Genomic DNA, 18,289 nt, shown 5'->3' with positions numbered 1-18,289 from the left:
TGAAAATGTGAAAAAAAAAATCGTATATTAACAATTGTTATATTCTTACTATGGCGTTTTTTTTTTTTTACGTTGCAAAATAACGCTATATTGTCACACATTGAAAGGAATCAATATTCGGCGCATTCATTTTCATTTTAATGGCAAGTAAAATATAGTCAATGAGAAGTTTAACTTGCTCGAGGGTTGGATTTTTTTTCTGTGCGACAGCCGGTTCTTTTTCCTCCCGGGTTGCTTTGCCCAATTTGAGTCTTTGTATCACTCCAACATCATTCGAGTGACTTTTCTGCTGAATGTGTCGCTTGAGGTAGTCCAGAGTTGTCAAACTCGGGTCCTGAAGGGCCGCCGTCCTGCATGTTTTCCCAAGTCTCCCTGTTGCAGGACAGCGGCCCTCCAGGACCTTTCTATTTCAATTCGGCTGAAATGAAATTTGCGTCACAGATTTTTCGTCACAAGCTTGGAAAGCGGACGGCGGTCAGAAGTTGGGCTTGTGCTTCTTGACCTCCACCATGAGGTGATGCAGGTTGATGAGTTCGGAGCGGGCCGGCAGGCTGCGGAACACAGGCTGACTGAGGATCTTGTGGAAGCCGTGGTAGTACTGGATCAGTTGGGTGAGGGCGCCCTGCGGGGCGGCGGCAAAGACGTCAAGGAGGCGGCGCGCAGGCGCCAAGGAGTGGCGGCCCGCCCACCCCTCCCCTCATCCTCACCTGGATGATGCTGGTTCCGTTCTTGAAGTTGGTGAAGGACCTCATGACGTCCTGGCTCATGGCCTCCACCGACTGCTTCCACGAGCCCGAGAAGCCTCGCACCAGCTGGCAGATACGAGCTGAACGCAGACAGGCGTCAGGAAGCGCACCACAAGTACGCACCCTCGCTTCTTCACTACTTCGAGATACTCGAGTAAAGCACAGCCGTGTGAAAAATGCGGGCGAAATTTGCAGGAGGTGCGCTCGGGATGCAACAAGTACTTGAGTGATTGTCGAGCGCGGTTCCGATTCCCATTCACTCGTGAGACAGAAATGCCGGCCTCTCTGGAGGATTTGCGCTCGGATACGGCAAAGCGGCCGCCCCCTCACCTTCATCGCTCTTCAGGCGCTCCAGCTGGCCTTTCTCCATCAGCGCCTCGGCCTCCTTCACGAAGGCGATCATCCCCCCGAAGGGCGCCGACAGGAGCTCCTCAATAAACTCCTGCCGGCAGCGTGACAGAGAGCGTTTCGGCGGGAGTGCGGGCGGCACGTGCGCGTTTGGCAAGAACAGCACTCGCCTGCGTCCTGGCCAGCAGAAGCTGCTGGAAGCCTTCCACCTCCTTGCTGTCGTCTGCTGCCCTCTCCTAGACAAACACAGCGTCGACTTCCAGCTGCGTCGTCGTCGTGAATTGTTTTTTTTGGACATCTCCAATTGGACTCACCGCGAGTACGCCGAGCATCATGTCGTAGTTGTTGATGAGGAAGATGAGCTGCTCCCTTCTGGACGGGAACTCGGCTGCCATCTTCAGCACAAAGTTCTCCACCTCGGCCTGTAAAAAAACAGCGTCACGGCCCGCTCGGGTCGGAGCCCGACCTGTTTCGGCGGCGCGCCTCACCTGCAGTTGAGCCAGCAGCGCGTTGATCCTCTCGTTGGGGAACGTCTGGTTGATGCTGACAACGGCCGACGAGAACTCGGCGTAGCGACGCGTGATCTGAAACGGAAGATGCGCGAGTGACGTGTGGCACGCCGGCCGGCTTGGCGAAAACCAAGGAACAGCATTGGGAGAAAAGCCAAACAATAGGGACCCCCACCCCCCACCCCAACGCACACTTTTTTTTAACTCCCCCAAATTCTTGAATGAGCAGTGGAATACCGCAATGGGCGTTTGCCACAAACATTACAACACTCCCCATAAATTAATTAATTAAAAGCAAACCAACAAACCAATTGTAATAAATCCACGAAGTTGCGGGTGCCCACTGTCTTCGGGGGACAGTCCTTGGGTGTCTTGAAAGGCGCTTATAAATAAAATGTATTATTATTATTATTTGTGGATCCACTTTCATCCATCCCTGTCGTGAGGCAACATCGCCCTCTGCCGGCAAATGCAACGAACGTCACAACTGTCGTGTTCGTATCGGGCGCGCGACGGGGGAACGTCGGATCCCCTCCCCCGCGTACGCCGCGACGACGAGCGCGACGGCGGCCCGGTGACGTGACGGCCCGAGCGTTATTTGAACGAGTTTAGCTCGCTTTCACTCGACGTCGGCGGCGTTCTGCCGGCTCGCGCGGTCGAAGCGGGGTTAGCGGTCCCGCCGTCCCGTTTTCCGGGCGAGCTCACGCCTTCGCTTGAACGGCAGAGGGCGACGTCGCCCAACGCGGCGGCCCCGAGCTGGATGACGAGGGACCAACCGTTGGCCGTACGTTTCATTCCACCTCAAACGGGCACCGTGTTGACGAGCATGGGCACTCAACAACAACGCCGCCGCCACCACACAAAACAACAAAATCGACAACTGTTCAGGAACTGCCCAATCCAAAAGAACGAAAAGCGAGAGGCTAAACGCGAAAGAAAGCTTGAGCGCGGCCTCGGTTCTGCAAAGACACTTCAACCTCTGAAAATAGCAAAACAATCGCCAAAGTGTATCGGATTTTTGTCCCCCCTCTCTCGTGACTTCAACAGGGAGGGGGAAAAAAGAAAATCCCAAATATGGGGGCTGGGGGGAGGTTGAGGTGGGCAGTTGGGAATTTTCATCATATGCTCATCGTTTTCAGACATCAAGCCACATCGTGTTTTGTCTCTCACACACAATTTCACCCATTTTCGACAATCCCAACCAATAAACCCAAAAAGTAAAATAACTGGTAATATTTGCCGCATTATGTTTTCTGGAAAATTGGCCCTCAAAATGTGTTTCTTTTGAGTTGAGCCAATTCCTCTTTGATGCTTAAGCTCAACCATTTGAAATCATTCACATGGTCCAGCCAACACGGGCCGGCCGCTTGGGAAAAACCACGTCTGCGGAGAGTGAGCGCGCGCACGTGACGTACGTAGTGCGGCCGGCTGTCGAGCAGCCCTAGCTTCTGCGGGTCGCTGTTCCTGATGCTGTGGATGTTCATCTCCAGGATGAGCTCGAAGCGCGGCCACAGCAGCTCCAGCACCGCCTCCCAGTACCTGACGCAAGTACGCAGGCGGGCACCAACACGCACAAACACACAGCGGCGGTCAGGGCCCGGGCAGCCAACACGCGGACGCAGGCGCAGGCGCGCTCACTTGTCCAGAGCCGGAATGTTCCTCTTGGCGGCGATGGCTCGAAAGCGCAGGATGATGTGGATGCACAGGAAGACGGCGATGCCGTCGTAGCAGTCCGCCACGTACGTCGACATACTCTTCTGCGTGCACACAACAGCAGGTCACAGGTTTTTTTTGGGGGGGGGGGGGGGGGTCAGCTAGTCAGTGGCTTTTTTTTCCTAGTTGATTTCAATTTTGCTGCTGGAGATTAGAAATGTCTACGTTGTGCGACAAATAAAGTTTTTCTTATTAGAGTATCTCTCGAGTGAGAATTGGAGAAAAGCCCCCCCCCCCCCACCCCAGACTCTTTTTCAGGGCACCCCATCTTGTGGTTTCCCCGGCTTTTGTCTCGTTTCTCAACGGGGCCCGCGACAAGACCAGCGAGGTCACATAACGCACCAGGAACATGCCGAGTGTCTTTCCCATGATGCTGTTGAAGAGGTCCAGGGCGGAATTTCCCGCCACCATGAAGAAGTCGCACAGGAAGAGGAACTCCCGGCAGCCGTTGTCCAGCAGGGCGTAGTGCTGGCTGCGGAACAGCGTCTCGTACGGGTACTGAGGATGGAGCGCAAGCTCGGCGTTAGTGCGCGCCGCCACGCCCGCCGCCATTCTTGACATTCTCCATCGCACCTTGAGGCGGCGTTCACGCATCTCGCACACCCGCCACTTTATTTGAGCTCCGTGTAAATCCGGTATCGCTTGTGGCTTTTCTCCAGCTCGATAAAAATCAGACCCACGCCCGCAATACGCGAGGCAGAAATTGTCATGCAGAATACCGTTCCCACGCTGCCATTATTCAGAAAACGGGAAGTCCTTTTTTTAATGGCATCTGCCGCTTTCCACGACACACCCAGTGCAGGGGGGGATGGCGAGGGGGGGGACCAAATAAACCAAACTTGGGGCGACTTTGGGAAATGTCGTCGGTGGCGGGCGGCGCTCACCCTGCTGTCGCCTCTCTGCGCCGTGTGAGGAACCAGAATGGGAGCCTCCAGCTCGGCGGGGCTGAGGATGGCGCCCCTCTGGCCCAGAGTGAAGATGGTGTTCCTGCTCTTCAGAGATGGTTTGGAGAAGAAACCTGCGGGCCAAGAGACAAAAAGCGCAATGGGAATCGCGCGAGCTGAGTCTCGGTGCAACTCAAGCGTCAATTTCGGGGGCACTTTGAAACGAAAAGCGCCGCTGTGGACCGAGCGCTTGCCGTACGCGCTGCGGCAAAAACCACGACATGAATGACAAAGACAGCCAGAGAGTCCAAATGAGTTTGGCAGCGAGGGGGGGACGGGGTGGCCATAGAAAAGGGTTTCGTCTCCTCCTAGACCCCCACTTGGTTCTCACTACCTCTCATCAAGTTCGGGGCGGAGGAGCCGAGGCACGGTGGGAGCGCGCCATTTTGAATGGGAGGATCTTCAAAAGAACTCGAAAATGAGCTGCCGAAAGGAGGCCAGATAGAGTAGGAGTGGCGCGAGTAGCGCTCGAAAGTCGGGCGGCGGCCTTCCGGACCGAGCGGCGACGCCGCGCCGAGGACCGACCGACTCGAAAGTCAAGCACCTTCCGGTCATCCGGCCACCGACGGCTGCGTGGCACGGCGGAGAAAGGACGAGATCGACTTGAGCCCGCCGCCCGAGACCAAAACACAATCAAGACTTTTCTCCCGAGGTTTTGGGATCGGAGTGCTTTTGGGCTTACGAGCGCCATTCAACTTGTCCGTCGAGGCGCCGCCGCTGCCGCGCTTGTGCCCCAGAAGAGCGTTTGTGCGGCTGCGCTGCTGCACCTTAGGTGATGAAGCACTTTTCGGGTGGACACACCCGCACATTCAAGACGCTCCAGGCATTTCTTGTGTTCTCTTCACATGCTTGTGTGCAACTTGTACCACGAAACTCACACGTGCGCGCACACGTTTGCACACGTATACCAAGTGGTCATCAGATCACACACACACACACACACACAGTATTCCATTGGAAAGCTGCCGTTACCGAGACACACACACACCCATTGCTTTTTAGCGTTACCTTTTTTGGCGGTGTCTTCGACCCCCATCAGGTCGTCCTTGTTAGCGACTTCCTCGTACTACAGAGGGAGAGAGAGAGAGAGGAAGACGATGATTCACAGCAGCGATTCGCAGGCGTTCGTCCCGTAATTGACCGTCGATGACTCACAATGGGCAAATGACAGTCGCCTGACCACAAACGTTATCCATGTTCAGCTACGTGAGACAAAGACAGACAAATGCTTTGTTCTTCGGAATTGGACAAAAGGGAGCGTGCGCCCAAGCCAGCCATTCTTTGTGTTTTTCCTCCCAGCGATGTGGCGTTTACAAGCAAAAAGCTTCCGTCGGCGCCTCTGAAGTGGGCCGTTGAGACCGCGGCGTCCACTGGGGAGAAGCCCCACGGAATTTGACGCCCACCGTCCAATCAGAACTCGCCCTCGAGGAGCCGACCGAGCCCAACGACCAAGGTGGTCCATTGAGAAGCAATCGAGTTACATTGACTCATGGGCAGCGTTCCATCAATTGATTTTTTTTTTTTGGGTGGGGGGGGGGGCGATAATTCTAGCGACTGAGCAGTCAGGAAAGACAAAATGATCGTCACCGCAGTTTCAGTCACTCGGTCCCCCACTCCCAAATGACAAAAAAAAAAAAAAAGGGCGGCGCCCAGTGTGTGTACGTGTCACACGGATGATACTTTCTTGCCTTTGTCCTACTATACAGATTTCAACGCCTGAAAGGAACCAGGACCACCAACAGTGCCCCCCCCCCTCCCCTCTCCCGGACAAGTTTCCCACATGGCCGCTTTAGAACATACATCGCCCACCTGCGCTAGGCCTTCAGTGGGGAAAAAGGAACGTTTCCGGCCGCAGCCGTCACGTGTCGAGTTCACCTTTACAGCGACCGTGTTGCTTTTTTTTTTTTTTTCTCAACGTCTGGAACTCTTTCAAGACAAAACCTTCAGTCAATTAAAGATAATTAGCCACCTGCTATCTAATTAAAGGGTGTGTGCGCATTGCATTGCATTCACACACACACACACGCGCGCGCGCGCGCACACACAGAGGACATTGAGCGTGTGTTTTTGTGCGTGGGGGAGTTTGTTCACCTGCACTTTGAGCAGCCGACCGCTGTACGACTTGAAGTAGCTGAAGTAGATTTTACTCATGGTGTCCACATAATCGTCCCGCACCTCCTTGGCCACCGTCCTCTCGTTGGCCAGGAGGAACTGGTAAAAGAACCTGCACGCACACACGCGCGCAGGTGTTCACGCCAGTTGCGCAAGGCGCACACGGGCGCGCGCGGAACCCCCCCACCCCACCTGTATTTGAGCAGAGTGTTTTGCGGGATCTGGTAGTTGGTCATGGGCTTCCTGAATGAGTAGATCTTCTGAAGGATGAACTCGCGAATCTTGCACACTGCCTGGGAGGAGGGAGGGGAAAAACAAAACAAAAATTAAAAAAAAAAAAAGGAATCAATTCAGAAAACGACGCAGAGAAGTGTCGGCGGGCAAAAAAAAAAAAAAAAGTCAATCATGGGTCGACAAATATCGGCTAATCATTTCAGCCCATCTGTGCCCCTCCCTCCGTTTTCCCCCAAAGGGGTTTGGGAGTTGTTCCCGGTTTGTTCCATCGTTACTATATAAACAAGGGCGAGCAACTGGACGTGACGATTTTGAAGCTTCTCTGTCCAGGGGTGTGCAGACGAAAGAGAGCTTTTCTGTCTCACCTTTTTGACAGCATCGTCCGTTCACATGCTTTGAAAGCGAGGACAACTCAAAATGCTTCCTGCATTCCCGGAAAACGTTCAACACTCTGCACTTCCTTCGACGTGCACGTACGCACGCACGCACGCGCACACGCAAACCCCGCAGAAGGCAAAATCTCAGGCCCTGCCTCTGATTGCTCGTCACGGGCTGGGCAAGTCGACGGGACAAGATCGACAGGTCGACCCTGTTATGGAGACAGCCGCAAACTCCCCAATGATGGAAAAACACATGACGTGAACCCTGCATTTGATGATGAAGACGTGACGCGTCACCGGCTGTGACACGACGACGCCAAAGGTTAAGCCGGCGAGCAGCGAGAAACCGTCACGGTTGCCGTTCAGGTGCAGCGGGCGCAAGCTCACCTTGACCTTGAGGCGGTCCACGACGTCTTGGATGTCGGAGCAGGCCAGCGTCTCTCGGAAGCTGAGCTCCTTGGCCAGGTTGATCTTGTTGTTGAGCTCGTGCAGCTGCTCCACAAAGTGCTGCTCCGTCACCGGACTGTCCAGGATGGTGCTGGACAAACAAACAAACCAAATTCATTCATCTTCCTAACCGCTTGATCCTCACTAGGGTCGCGGGGGGTGCTGGAGCCTATCCCAGCTGTCTTCGGGCAGTAGGCGGGGGACACCCTGAATCGGTTGCCAGCCAATCGCAGGGCACAGAGACGAACAACCATTTACGCTCACACTCACACCTAGGGACAATTTAGAGCGTCCAATCAGCCTGCCATGCATATATTTGGAATGTGGGAGGAAACCGGAGCACCCGGAGAAAACCCACGCAGGCCCGGGGAGAACATGCAAACTCCACACAGGGAGGCCGGAGCTGGAATCGAACCCGGTACCTCTGCACTGTGAAGCCGACGTGACAAACCAAATTCATTAAATCAATTAAATAAAATGGGCGGGGCCTACAGAAGGAACTCGGAGGGGAACACTTGGCCGATGCCGGCCCAACCTCGAGGCCCCCCCGTGGTGTGAAAACTTGAATGTTTACACTGTGCAATACCTCTGCAGTATTTCTCACTTTTACACTCACGAGACTATCACTACTGCCAAACTCCAAGAACGCACCCCCCCCACCAACCCCCTCCTTTTAGGTACAGCGTATGGCCTCTCGCCGTCCCCTCTTCATTTCATCCTGAAATTTCACCCGCAGAGGCAAAGCGGGGGGTCTTACGAGATCATGGCGCCCGGCACCAGCAGCTCGTCCACCAGCTGGCTGAGGTGGCTGCGGACGGCCTGGCGATTTTTCAGACGGACGTTCATGCTGAGAGACTGCCGCTGCAGCGTGTGGATCTCGCTGCTGATGGAGGACAGGTCGCTCTGGAAGCCGCTCAGCATCTCCTCCATCCGCTGCAAAGGCGGCGGAACGCGGGTCAGAGCCGGCCGGGGGGCACAGGGGGCGGCGGAGCGCCCTCGTGAAACCAGGCCTACCTCTAAAATGGCGTCACAGGCACTGATCTGCTGGTGCAGCAGAGCGATGTTTTGGCTCTCTTTGATGTCTGATGACACACACACACACTCACTCAGGAAAAAGAACAACTTGCTGTAACCCGCCCCCACCCACCCACCCACCCACCCACCGCGCCCTGTCGGCGACCACATTTCGGATACAGTCCTTGATGGATGCCTGCTCAATCTGCTCAAGCTCCGCCTCCACCTGTTTGGAGTACTGGCGAAGGTCCACGCCCTGCCGAAAAAGCAGGTCACCGCCGAGGTCACGTGAGAGACGGCGGTACCATCGTGAAGAAAATGCTCACCGTCTGAAGCGCTTCCTTGACTAGCTCGTCCTCCAGATTGGCTTGGATGTGAACTGACGAGACAAGACGCCATGTCAACAAGTCAGCCTTATACACGCACACCCGCGCACACATTGATAAATGTTCCGTAAAACACTTTATTACAGCTGCGGCTGTTGCAAAAGTGCTAGACAAATAAAGCTTGGGTTGTATTCATGTATTGGACTGGCTGGACTGGGTGTGTGCCAAGATGGGTCTTACGGTCCACTTCATCCAAGATCAGCTCATCGGTTGTCAGGTCCAGTTCTCCCAGGTGCAGCTGGGCCATTTCCCCGTCGGTCATCTAGCGGGGAAGTTAAGCAACCTGTTCTCACACTCTTTCCATGAGTACATTTGTATCGAATCCTCTGTTTTTCGAGAGTCCTGCCCAAAATGCATTGTCATTGATTGGGCTGTTTGCGCACGCATTTTTTTTTGGAGGGGGGGGGGGGGATCAAAAACAGACTGGATAGGGGCCTTCGAGGAACAGGACCTAAGAGCCCTGATTTTGCGCCAAGTCACTTGTGGCATTACTCTGACCCCACCATGAGAGCTCGTCTTTGCCATCGCATCCCGCACTCATTTCATGAAGTCCAAATGCCTGCTGACTGCGTACGACTCATGACAGCCGCCATATTTTCACTATTTGTGAGGTGTTTGTTCATTCGGGACTCTAAAACTCTGCAGAAAAGTGCTGAAGATTGGACGACTGTCTGTGTCCTATGTGTTATGTTGTGTTATTTTGACTTCAAAATGGCGGCGAGAGTGGCTGCCTTTCCAGCAGCTCCTATATTTTGTTCTTCTACTTCTTCCTTTCATAACTTTGGTGCTGCTAATTGGGAAATTCACCATTGCGAGACTTCTTATCTTATCAGTCTTTTCCCGGGTGGCCTGACTGACCGCCATCAGCCAAGTGAACAAGTACGTCCGGGTCAGCTCATCTCGCTCACCGAAGAGATATGAAAGGAAATTTCCTCGGCAAAAAAACAAGAACAACGGCACTACAAACAGGTGTCCTAACTCATGTGCCACTCAAGTGGACTGACGACAAACCCCCACCGGCCAATTCGTGACATCATCATGTTTTGCTAACGCCAAAGAACGGTGGCGAATGAGAAAGAGGAAGGCTTGCTGGACGAACAACACCAACGACGACGACGACGCCGCCATTACAAGCGCTCGAGAGTTTTTTTTTAAATCACCTCGTCGTGAAAGAAGGCCATGGTCGCTTGTGTCATCCTCTCCGCCGTGTTCGCGTCCGCTGCAGCCTCCGCCATTGTTGAAGTGACGTCACTCTGAGGCACGAAAAAAACCCCAAACAAACCCTGAGCAAAACGCAAAATCACATACGTTTTTCGCTAATGCGCCACCATAAAAAATCTTACTTGTTCAGGATGTACTTGCATATTTCGTGATTATTTTAACACGTTGTCTTGAATTCTGAAAATGATGTGTTCGTCTGGGGTTGTGCATGACATTCTAACCATGCTAGAGTTGGGCAAATGTTTGTGGCCATTTTATTTTGCAAGCGCAAATATGGTAAAACAATTTCAAAATGTTTAATTGTTTCGGGTATGAATACAAATACAATTTAAATACATGCAGCTTATTGTCAAAATAAAATTCATGCTGTATTTTTCTGCAATTCTTTTTTTTATGAGAGGTACAGTTTAACATTCATTATTTTACTCGCATGTGTCATTTTGTTGTTTCCACTTTCCAATAAATTATACAACTCGACAAACGAATGAGGGAAAATGAACTTAATGAAAGCATTTTCATTCGGCAAATTGAGGAGAAAACAGCTAAATGAATACGAGAATGCTCTCTCCAAGGCAAACGTTAAAGAAGTTGTCCGCGTTGGCAAATAAATCGGACGATTTAACGAGAAGGACCGACTTCCGCCCAAGCGCGGTCAAACTGTCGCGAGAATTGCGTCTCTTCCTCTTTGCGTTGAAGCGGCTTGCAAGATGGTGAGATTCTGCCGAACGATACAAATCAAACGCCATCCGTTGCAAATAGACGTCCATCTGCGGCATGACGCTCTTTAAGGGGCGCGCGTCGTGTGTGTGAGCAGATGACCCGTTGAATTTGTGGACTTTCAAGGCGAATTCGCAGTCGCCGCTAAAACAAAGTTACCGCGTCGGCTAAGCGTTCCAAGTGGCTCGTTCTCGCCGACTCGCAGTCTCGATGTACACCGAAGCTCCGGCGTTGTTTTCAACACTCGCTGTGTTGTTTGTGTAGGCTTTGGTTATCCCGGAGAAGTTCCAGCACATTCTTCGTGTTTTGAACACGAACATAGATGGAAGGAGGAAGATCGCCTTCGCCATCACTGCTATCAAGGTAAGTGGGGGAGCAAGTCCGCCAAGTGGCTGCTCTCTGCTCTCGTATTTAATTTCGGGGACTGTCGCCAGGGAGTGGGCAGACGCTACGCCCACGTGGTCCTGAGGAAAGCGGACATCGACCTCAACAAGAGGGCCGGCGAGCTGACCGAGGAGGAGGTGAGCTGCGCCGTGCCGGGCGAGAGCGTCTCATCTCAGCGGCTGCGGCTGGACTGAGGGCTTTGTGTCTCGCAGGTGGAGCGTGTGGTGACCATCATGCAGAATCCTCGCCAGTACAAAATCCCAGACTGGTTCCTCAACAGGCAGAAGGATGTCAAAGACGGGAAATTCAGTCAGGTGGGTCAACGGAAAGGACACCACCTTTCCCATTCCGGCAGATCCACCCGCGACAGGCGAAAAGCCGCATTTGATGGAAATCGCTAAATACGAGTCCACCACCATTCTCCAACCCGACTTGGCTGGGCGTTGTTGAGCGGTCTTGATGCGTGCGCCCTGCTTTCAGGTGTTGGCCAACGGCTTGGACAACAAGCTGAGAGAAGACCTGGAGAGGCTGAAGAAGATCCGAGCTCATCGCGGCCTGCGCCACTTTTGGGGGTGAGGCCTCGTCGGTCCGTGTGAACTTTGAACCCTGGGGAGCTCTCCTCTGAACTCGCTTTCTCTTCCAGCCTGCGGGTGCGCGGTCAGCACACCAAGACCACCGGCCGCCGCGGTCGCACTGTGGGAGTCTCCAAGAAGAAGTAAACTGGCAGCGAGCATCCTTTTCTTTGAATAAAGCACCCCACCCCCCAAAAACGAAAACATGTTGTCATCTGTTCCCTCGTGGGCTGATTGGAATGCAACTAAGTTGCGTTGTGTGGATGGATTTGCGGGCTTGCGAGTTTGGGATTTGGCGTTAAATCGTCGGAGATGTTCGACGGTGGCAGATGTTCAGTCGAACGCAAAATTGCACCGCCAAGGTGGAAGAGCGCAATGGCTTTGAGGAAGAAACCTACTGATTGAGTCCGGTGAGGCGGGGTGCCCGACCTAAAAGTCCCATCCGCTCATTGGTCAATGTATTGAACGTCTGGCCAGCTGCAGGCGTTGGGACTTTTAGAACCAAGTTTAAAAAAGCTTCCCCTGTGCCAGTGGCGGGCCGTGCATTTCAATCTTCAGGCCTTCAGTGACGTCACATACATGAACACAATATAGGCTAGTCAGGCAGCACTTAATTTCAGGAGATCAATCATCAAGTATGCATTCACAATTAAGAGCAGGAAACTAAATGTACAAATATTGTCAAAACTAAAAAGATTGAAAAAAATACAAAATAAAATGCCACCCAAACTACGCTGTGTGATCATAAACAAGTCTGTCCATTAAATTGCGCAATGTCGCAGTTTCATATAAGACACCAACCACAAATTAACAAAAACTATTCTTTGAAAATAAAGGAAACAGATCATTTGCATTTTGAAAATTGGCGATACAACAGCAAATAACTGAAAATGTTGAGCAGCTGAGATTGAACGAACTTTAGTGCACGCAGCTGACTACAATGCGCCATTATGAATTGCAGGTGAGCGGATTTATTTGATACATTTTTGTATCTTTGTCATTTTATTTCGTTACCATTAATACTAATGAAATAAAATAAGAAGAAATGTAAAATAAAGTTCATTTACTCACCAACGTAGTGCCTGTTCACCGAGCCGCAGACCTACGCGAGTGTCCCCAAACGTTTTAAAACGCACCGTTTAAAACTCGCTACACTACACACCGTAGCGTGTAAGTGCCCAGCCATGCTCTGATTTTTCCTTGCTGCCTTGGTAAAACAACTTGAATTGGTAAATCCAGTGGAATTGTGTGGAAAGTAGGCCTGCAACCAGATCAAAGTCTTCTTCTTCTGCCATTTTGGGTTAAAATGCAGCGATAGCTCCCTCTAGCAGGCGCTAATCCAATCACCGAACGCAACGTCCAGTGTCGACATAATGCCTTCGAGCTGGCCCTGCTACGCAGACTCGTGATCTGATTGGCTATTGCAACCCGACTGTGCCCGTTCATTTACAGTGCACAGGGGCCTGCTCTGTTTAACCTGAAGGTCCCGAGCAAGTTTAGTTTACCTGGCAACACAAGCTAGCTGAAATCTTAAAAACTCTACCATAATAAATGAGTTATTTATCGAGTGGCTTTCAATGTTATTTAAAATAAGCCACTCGACTAAGTGTAAATAATATGACGTAAAGAATACAGAGAATCATTTTGTTGAAATATTTATGAAAATAAAATAACAAATTAAATTTATGATATTCTCAGAAAAGCAAATTGTTTAAATTTACTTTTCTGAAAATGTTTAGGCCAGCAGAGAAGGCCTTGCTGGCCCTGACGGAACGCCACTGACCTGTGCAGATTCCAGCTTCGCGTCGGGGCCAAGGTGAAAAACGCATTCACAGAACATGAGATCTCGCTCACTCGACCGGAATCGTTTCTCATTCCAATTCAAACGAAGGACGCGGCCCCGCCTGAACCCTTTCCCAGCGAGGGAAACCATCCGCTGACTCCTGTCTGATCACGTAGCGGAACAAATGAGGACCGGCCAAGGGAGTGGTTGGCGCGTCGGTATGCAGGTGGTAGAAGTTGAAAAGCAAAACGTTGCACGGGTCCAAAGAGGGCCGCCGCCCCGCATGCTTTCCATGTCTCCCTGTTGCAAGACACCCGATTCAAATGAACATGGCGGCTATCAGGCTTCCACAGAGCTCATTTGAAGCAGGTGTGTGTGTGTGCATAAGAGAGAGATGGAAAACATGCGGGACGGTGACCCTGCCGGACCGGAGTTTGCCGCCGATGGCTTTACGGCGTGAGCGTACGAGCGCTCGGAGGCCGCTGGGGAACGGCGCCGGCCGAGGATGATATGCGAGCCAGCGGGGCGTCGCAATGTACACAGCAACTTCTCCAGCTTGTCAAAAACCGACGGACATTTGACAAGTCGTGGCAGATTTTCAGGCTGCAGCGATTCCTTTAGGGGCGCGGCCCCAAAAAGTGGGCGGACAACGTTTCCTGGATTTTTGCCGCACGCCCCCAAAGTGCTGGGATTGCTGCCCGAAGGCCGTTTGCTCGGGGGCGGCCGAGGCCTTTTCAGCGCTGGCCACGAAGCGCCGATGGACATTTACACTTCATTACACATCGGTATTTGCCGGCTCCGAGTGAGGCCTGAGAACCGTGGGCGGGACGCGTCAACTTTGGTGCGACCGTGCACACGAAGACAAAAAGCCACAAACAGCCTGAGCTCATGAGTTTTATTGAAGCGACAAAAGTTTACCAGAAATGAGCGTGCAAACGGCATGGAAACCAATCGAGTGTTTTCATGACACCGCGGAACGACTACATGATGATTACGAGCAACCGATTTGAGGAGAAGGCAAGCGAAAGAAAAGTCTTGATGGCGTCTTAAGTTTCAAAAGGAAAGAAAGTAACAATGGAGCTGCAGCTGGAAGGTAGGCGTGCCGATTACTTTCTCTCATCTGGGGTGACACCGCCGGAAGGAGCAGGAGCAGGAGCAGGAGGAGGAGGAGGCACGTCCGAATTTGAACCCGAAACCGGGCTTCCATCTGTAACCGTGCTTAGGTCTCCGTATCCGTCCGAATAATCCACTCCCTCAATCCAAACTCTGTTTCCAAAAAAACGCACGGCAAGGCCGACACCCTGGTTGAGCTTTAAACCGAGAAGGAAATTTTCAGTCACACACGTCAATCCCCCAGGGATGTCGGATGAAGGTGGGACGCCGGTCGGGGGAAGCGGAGTGGCTGATGACGACGGATCGAGCGCGGGAGATGTAGGATTGGTTGCCGCACTGGGGGCGGGGCCGGGTGGATCGTTTTCATCGTTAGTAATTTGTCCCAGAGAGGCGGGCAGGCTGATGCTTCCTGTCAATGGCAACGTTTCTCCGTCAGGTTAGTCGCTGTCATGGGATGTGCGGCGCGCCGGTTCGAGAGCGGCATGACTTACCAAGCAGTAAAAGGACAAGCGTGAACACCTTGAAGCTCCCCATTGTGTCAGATGCCATTCTGTAAGACAGCCAAAAACCACATTCAATGCACATGAAAGAAAGGAGGGCTCGGCGTCCAACGTTGGATTTCGCCCCCCCACCCCAAAAAAAGAGGCACCGCGAGAATGTTTGTCAGCGCTGGGATGTCCCAGTCGTTGCTCGCGCGGCGTCCAAACACCGCCACCGCCACAAAGTTCCTCAAGCGCACAAATCAACGTCTGTCGGGACCCTCCCGGTCCCAATCGCTCGACCCGACGGCAAAGTATGTCCAAGACACAGGTCGCGTTCGGCGAACGGCCGTCAAGACGAAGAACGTACTCACCGCGCGGAATCCAGTCTGCCTCTAGGTTGGCGTCAGTGGCGCGCCGAGGTTTTTATATGGTGCCTCGCAGCCGGGAACAAAGGAGTCGGTTCGCTTTGTGCGGCCCTCTTTAAGGTGGGGCACTTCATTAATTCCCCTTGTCTTCTCACGCAAGCGCTTGGTTTCTTCTAGGCGGGTCTTGTCGAGCCACATTTCACCTTCACATTTTCCTACTGTAATGAATCAATTACATGAGTCACTTTGAACATGGGGGAACGCCATGTGAAAAAGGCCAATGTCACTCGGCGACAAGGACAAACCGGTTTGTCTCCCTCAAGCGCTGCTCCCGAGGCGCTCGCTCTCCTTTTTGAAGCCGCGACAGCAAGCGCGGGGGCCCCCCCTTGTGCCCCCCCGCCGCTCGTCGAGGCATCCCACCGCGATGGAGTAGTCCAAGCGCCGGCTCGCGTTCCCGACGGCGCGGCCGGGAAAGCGCCGCCTCGGTCCCGCATTCTCCCGCAACCAATCGAGACGCCCGCCGGTCGGGCGGCGAGTCTGACGCTCGGCGTTTGCCAGATCTCGGGCGCCCTCGCTTGGCTGATTGAATTGGTACCTCGCCCCGTCGACGGAGAAAGGCACGGCGAAAAGTGCGATGCGGAACGACACGCTCTCCCGCATCACCGAGCCAGTTTGAAGGCTTGTTTTCGCCACCGTCACTCCGTGGACCGAGTCCAAGGTTGGACGGCTGCCACCAATCACTTGGGAACCTCGGGGAAGAAAAAAACAAAAACAAAAGAAAAACTATTTTGGTGCTAGGTGCGCCACTGATGGAGGCGGTTGGGGTGATCGTCCGGATCAATCTTTAAAATGTGAAGCCAAAGAATCCAATGTGGCTGCGGTCGCCGCGCTCGCTTCCCTCATCTTCATTCATTCACTCATTCATCTTCCGAGCCGCTTGATCCTCACTAGGGTCGCGGGGGATGCTGGAGCCTCTCCCAGCTGTCTTCGGGCAGTAGGCGGGGGACACCCTGAATCGGTTGCCAGCCAATCGCAGGGCACGGAGAAACGAACAACCATTCGCACTCACAGTCACACCTAGGGACAATTTAGAGTGTTCAATCAGCCTGCCACGCATGTTTTTGGAATGTGGGAGGAAACCGGAGCACCCGGAGAAAACCCAATCAGGCCCGGGGAGAACATGCAAACTCCACACAGGGAGGCCGGAGCTGGAATCGAACCCGGTGCCTCTGCACTGTGAAGCCCACGTGCTAACCACTGGACTACCGGGCCGCCTCCCTCATCTTCTCTCGTTTCAAATATTCCAACCCAAAGTCCATTCTTCCCATTTTCAAGCGTGAGAGGAGAATCGCACCGGCAGGGGGGGAGCAGCACCAGTGGGCGACTTCTTGGCCACCGAAGCCTCTCTGAAAATGACGACGCGAAGGAGAAGCCTGCTTTTCCGAGTCCGAGACAACCCTCGGTCCACCGAGACGCACGTGCGCATGCAGAATGTCCCAAGGCCCGCCTTGTCCGACTGGCCGCCCTGCACGCAATCGGTTCGGTCTCCTGATTTCCGGGCTCACCAATAGGGTTTTCCCTCCTGTTTCCGCCCTCAGATCCAATGGCCGATTACTTGGCGGGGGGGGGGATTTTCACGCACTTTGGTGGCTCACAGACACCACCTCCAGAATCAGAATCGAACCGCGGTACGGTACAAACAGGGAGAGCAATCTGCCCTTTCAGACGGGCCAAATGACACGAGGCAGCTTATCGTTCAAGGCATTTTTATTTTGCAACGACAACCTCACACGCCATCGAGACAAAATGCACGAGTGGCAGCACAGTTTGCCGACCCTTCGCTACGTCCACACCCAGGCACTCCCGATACGCCTGGAGCCGAGATGTGCGGGCGCTTAAGGCGCCGCGTCGGAGCCGTCGTCGGGGCCCACCTCGGAATGCACGTGGGAGCCGCCCCGCCATTTGCCGCGCCGGCACTTGTGCGGGCACCGTGACGAAGGCAACTTGATGACCAATTGGTCAGCTTGGATGTTGACTGAACCATGCGAGTCATCCAACACGATATTCTTGCCCGCAACCTTCAACACCAAGCGGGAGTTCTTGCAATCGACTTTATCATCATCCTCGTCGTCATCGTCATTATCATCTCCGTCATCATCGTCGTCATCATCATCATCGTCATCGTCGTCTTCATCATCGTCATTGTCGTTATCGTCATCGTCGTCGTCATCATCATCGTTATTATCATCGTCGTCATCATTGTCGTCATCATCGTCATCATCGTCATCATCATCGTCATTGTCATCATCATCGTCATCATCATTGTTGTCATCATCATCGTCGTCATCGTTATCATCATCGCCGTCATCATCGTCGTCGTTATCGTCATCATTGTTATCATCATCATCTTCATCATCATCGTCATCATCATCGTCGTCGTTATCGTCATTATCATTGTTGTCATCATCATCATCATCGTCGTCGTCATCGTCCTCATCATCATCGTCGTCATTGTCATCATCATCGTCATCATCGTCATTATCATTGTTGTCATCATCATCGTCGTCATCATCATCATCGTCATCGTCGTCTTCATCATCGTTATTGTCGTTATCGTCATCGTCGTCGTCATCATCATCGTTATTATCATCGTCGTCATCATCGTCATCATTGTCATCATCGTTATTGTCATCCTCATCATCATCGTCATTGTCATCATCATCGTCGTCATCGTCATCATCATCGTCATTGTCATCATCATCGTCATCATCATTGTTGTCATCATCATCGTCGTCATCGTTATCATCGCCGTCATCATC

General features: G+C 52.8%; 3 protein-coding genes across 6 annotated transcripts in view; 1 reads left to right on the top strand and 2 right to left on the bottom strand.

The window, feature by feature from the left end:
* Positions 1 to 116: 116 nt before the first annotated feature.
* On the bottom strand, positions 117 to 10,195 carry vps52 (VPS52 subunit of GARP complex). Its single transcript, XM_052069851.1, has 21 exons — positions 10,177 to 10,195; positions 9,994 to 10,084; positions 9,014 to 9,095; positions 8,774 to 8,826; positions 8,628 to 8,703; positions 8,448 to 8,515; positions 8,191 to 8,366; positions 7,374 to 7,524; positions 6,565 to 6,665; positions 6,352 to 6,484; positions 5,269 to 5,326; positions 4,201 to 4,334; positions 3,659 to 3,814; positions 3,242 to 3,360; positions 3,019 to 3,142; positions 1,583 to 1,678; positions 1,409 to 1,516; positions 1,265 to 1,330; positions 1,077 to 1,188; positions 708 to 826; positions 117 to 622 (listed from the first exon to the last, which is right to left on the bottom strand). The coding sequence occupies exons 2-21, from the start codon at positions 10,066 to 10,068 to the stop codon at positions 476 to 478; spliced, it is 2,154 nt and encodes a 717-aa protein (XP_051925811.1). The 5' UTR covers positions 10,069 to 10,084; positions 10,177 to 10,195; the 3' UTR covers positions 117 to 475.
* Positions 10,196 to 10,675: 480 nt separating this feature from the next.
* Positions 10,676 to 11,931, top strand: rps18 (ribosomal protein S18). The gene is made up of 6 exons (XM_052069894.1): positions 10,676 to 10,764; positions 11,036 to 11,134; positions 11,206 to 11,292; positions 11,368 to 11,469; positions 11,636 to 11,727; positions 11,799 to 11,931. The coding sequence occupies exons 1-6, from the start codon at positions 10,762 to 10,764 to the stop codon at positions 11,872 to 11,874; spliced, it is 459 nt and encodes a 152-aa protein (XP_051925854.1). The 5' UTR covers positions 10,676 to 10,761; the 3' UTR covers positions 11,875 to 11,931.
* Positions 11,932 to 17,219: 5,288 nt separating this feature from the next.
* LOC127603506 (dentin sialophosphoprotein-like) overlaps positions 17,220 to 18,289 on the bottom strand; it is a 7,662-nt gene continuing 6,592 nt past the window's right edge. For all 4 annotated transcript variants that reach the window (XM_052069809.1, XM_052069808.1, XM_052069810.1 and 1 more), the window contains exon 4: positions 17,220 to 18,289. This exon is cut by the window's right edge. In XM_052069809.1, coding sequence (XP_051925769.1) covers positions 17,366 to 18,289 — 924 coding nt within the window. In that variant the 3' untranslated portion in view covers positions 17,220 to 17,365.

The sequence above is a fragment of the Hippocampus zosterae genome, chromosome 7, assembly GCF_025434085.1.
Source record: "Hippocampus zosterae strain Florida chromosome 7, ASM2543408v3, whole genome shotgun sequence".
Lineage (NCBI taxonomy): Eukaryota > Metazoa > Chordata > Actinopteri > Syngnathiformes > Syngnathidae > Hippocampus > Hippocampus zosterae.
The sequence above is the reverse complement of the archived record's forward strand: the minus strand, read 5'-3'. Positions and strand labels throughout refer to the sequence as shown.

Bases quoted from the DNA above. Each gene is read 5' to 3' on its own strand.
- rps18 (XM_052069894.1), top strand. The intron at 11,293-11,367 runs GTGAGCTGCGCC...TGTGTCTCGCAG, and splicing joins GCGAGCTGACCGAGGAGGAG to GTGGAGCGTGTGGTGACCAT. The intron at 11,728-11,798 runs GTGAGGCCTCGT...TTTCTCTTCCAG, and splicing joins GGCCTGCGCCACTTTTGGGG to CCTGCGGGTGCGCGGTCAGC.
- vps52 (XM_052069851.1), bottom strand. From the start codon at position 10,068: ATGGCGGAGGCTGCAGCGGACGCGAACACGGCGGAGAGGATGACACAA. The intron at 1,679-3,018 runs GTACGTCACGTG...CTTCCGTTTCAG, and splicing joins TCGACAGCCGGCCGCACTAC to ATCACGCGTCGCTACGCCGA. The intron at 623-707 runs GTGAGGATGAGG...GCCGCCCCGCAG, and splicing joins ACGGAACCAGCATCATCCAG to GGCGCCCTCACCCAACTGAT.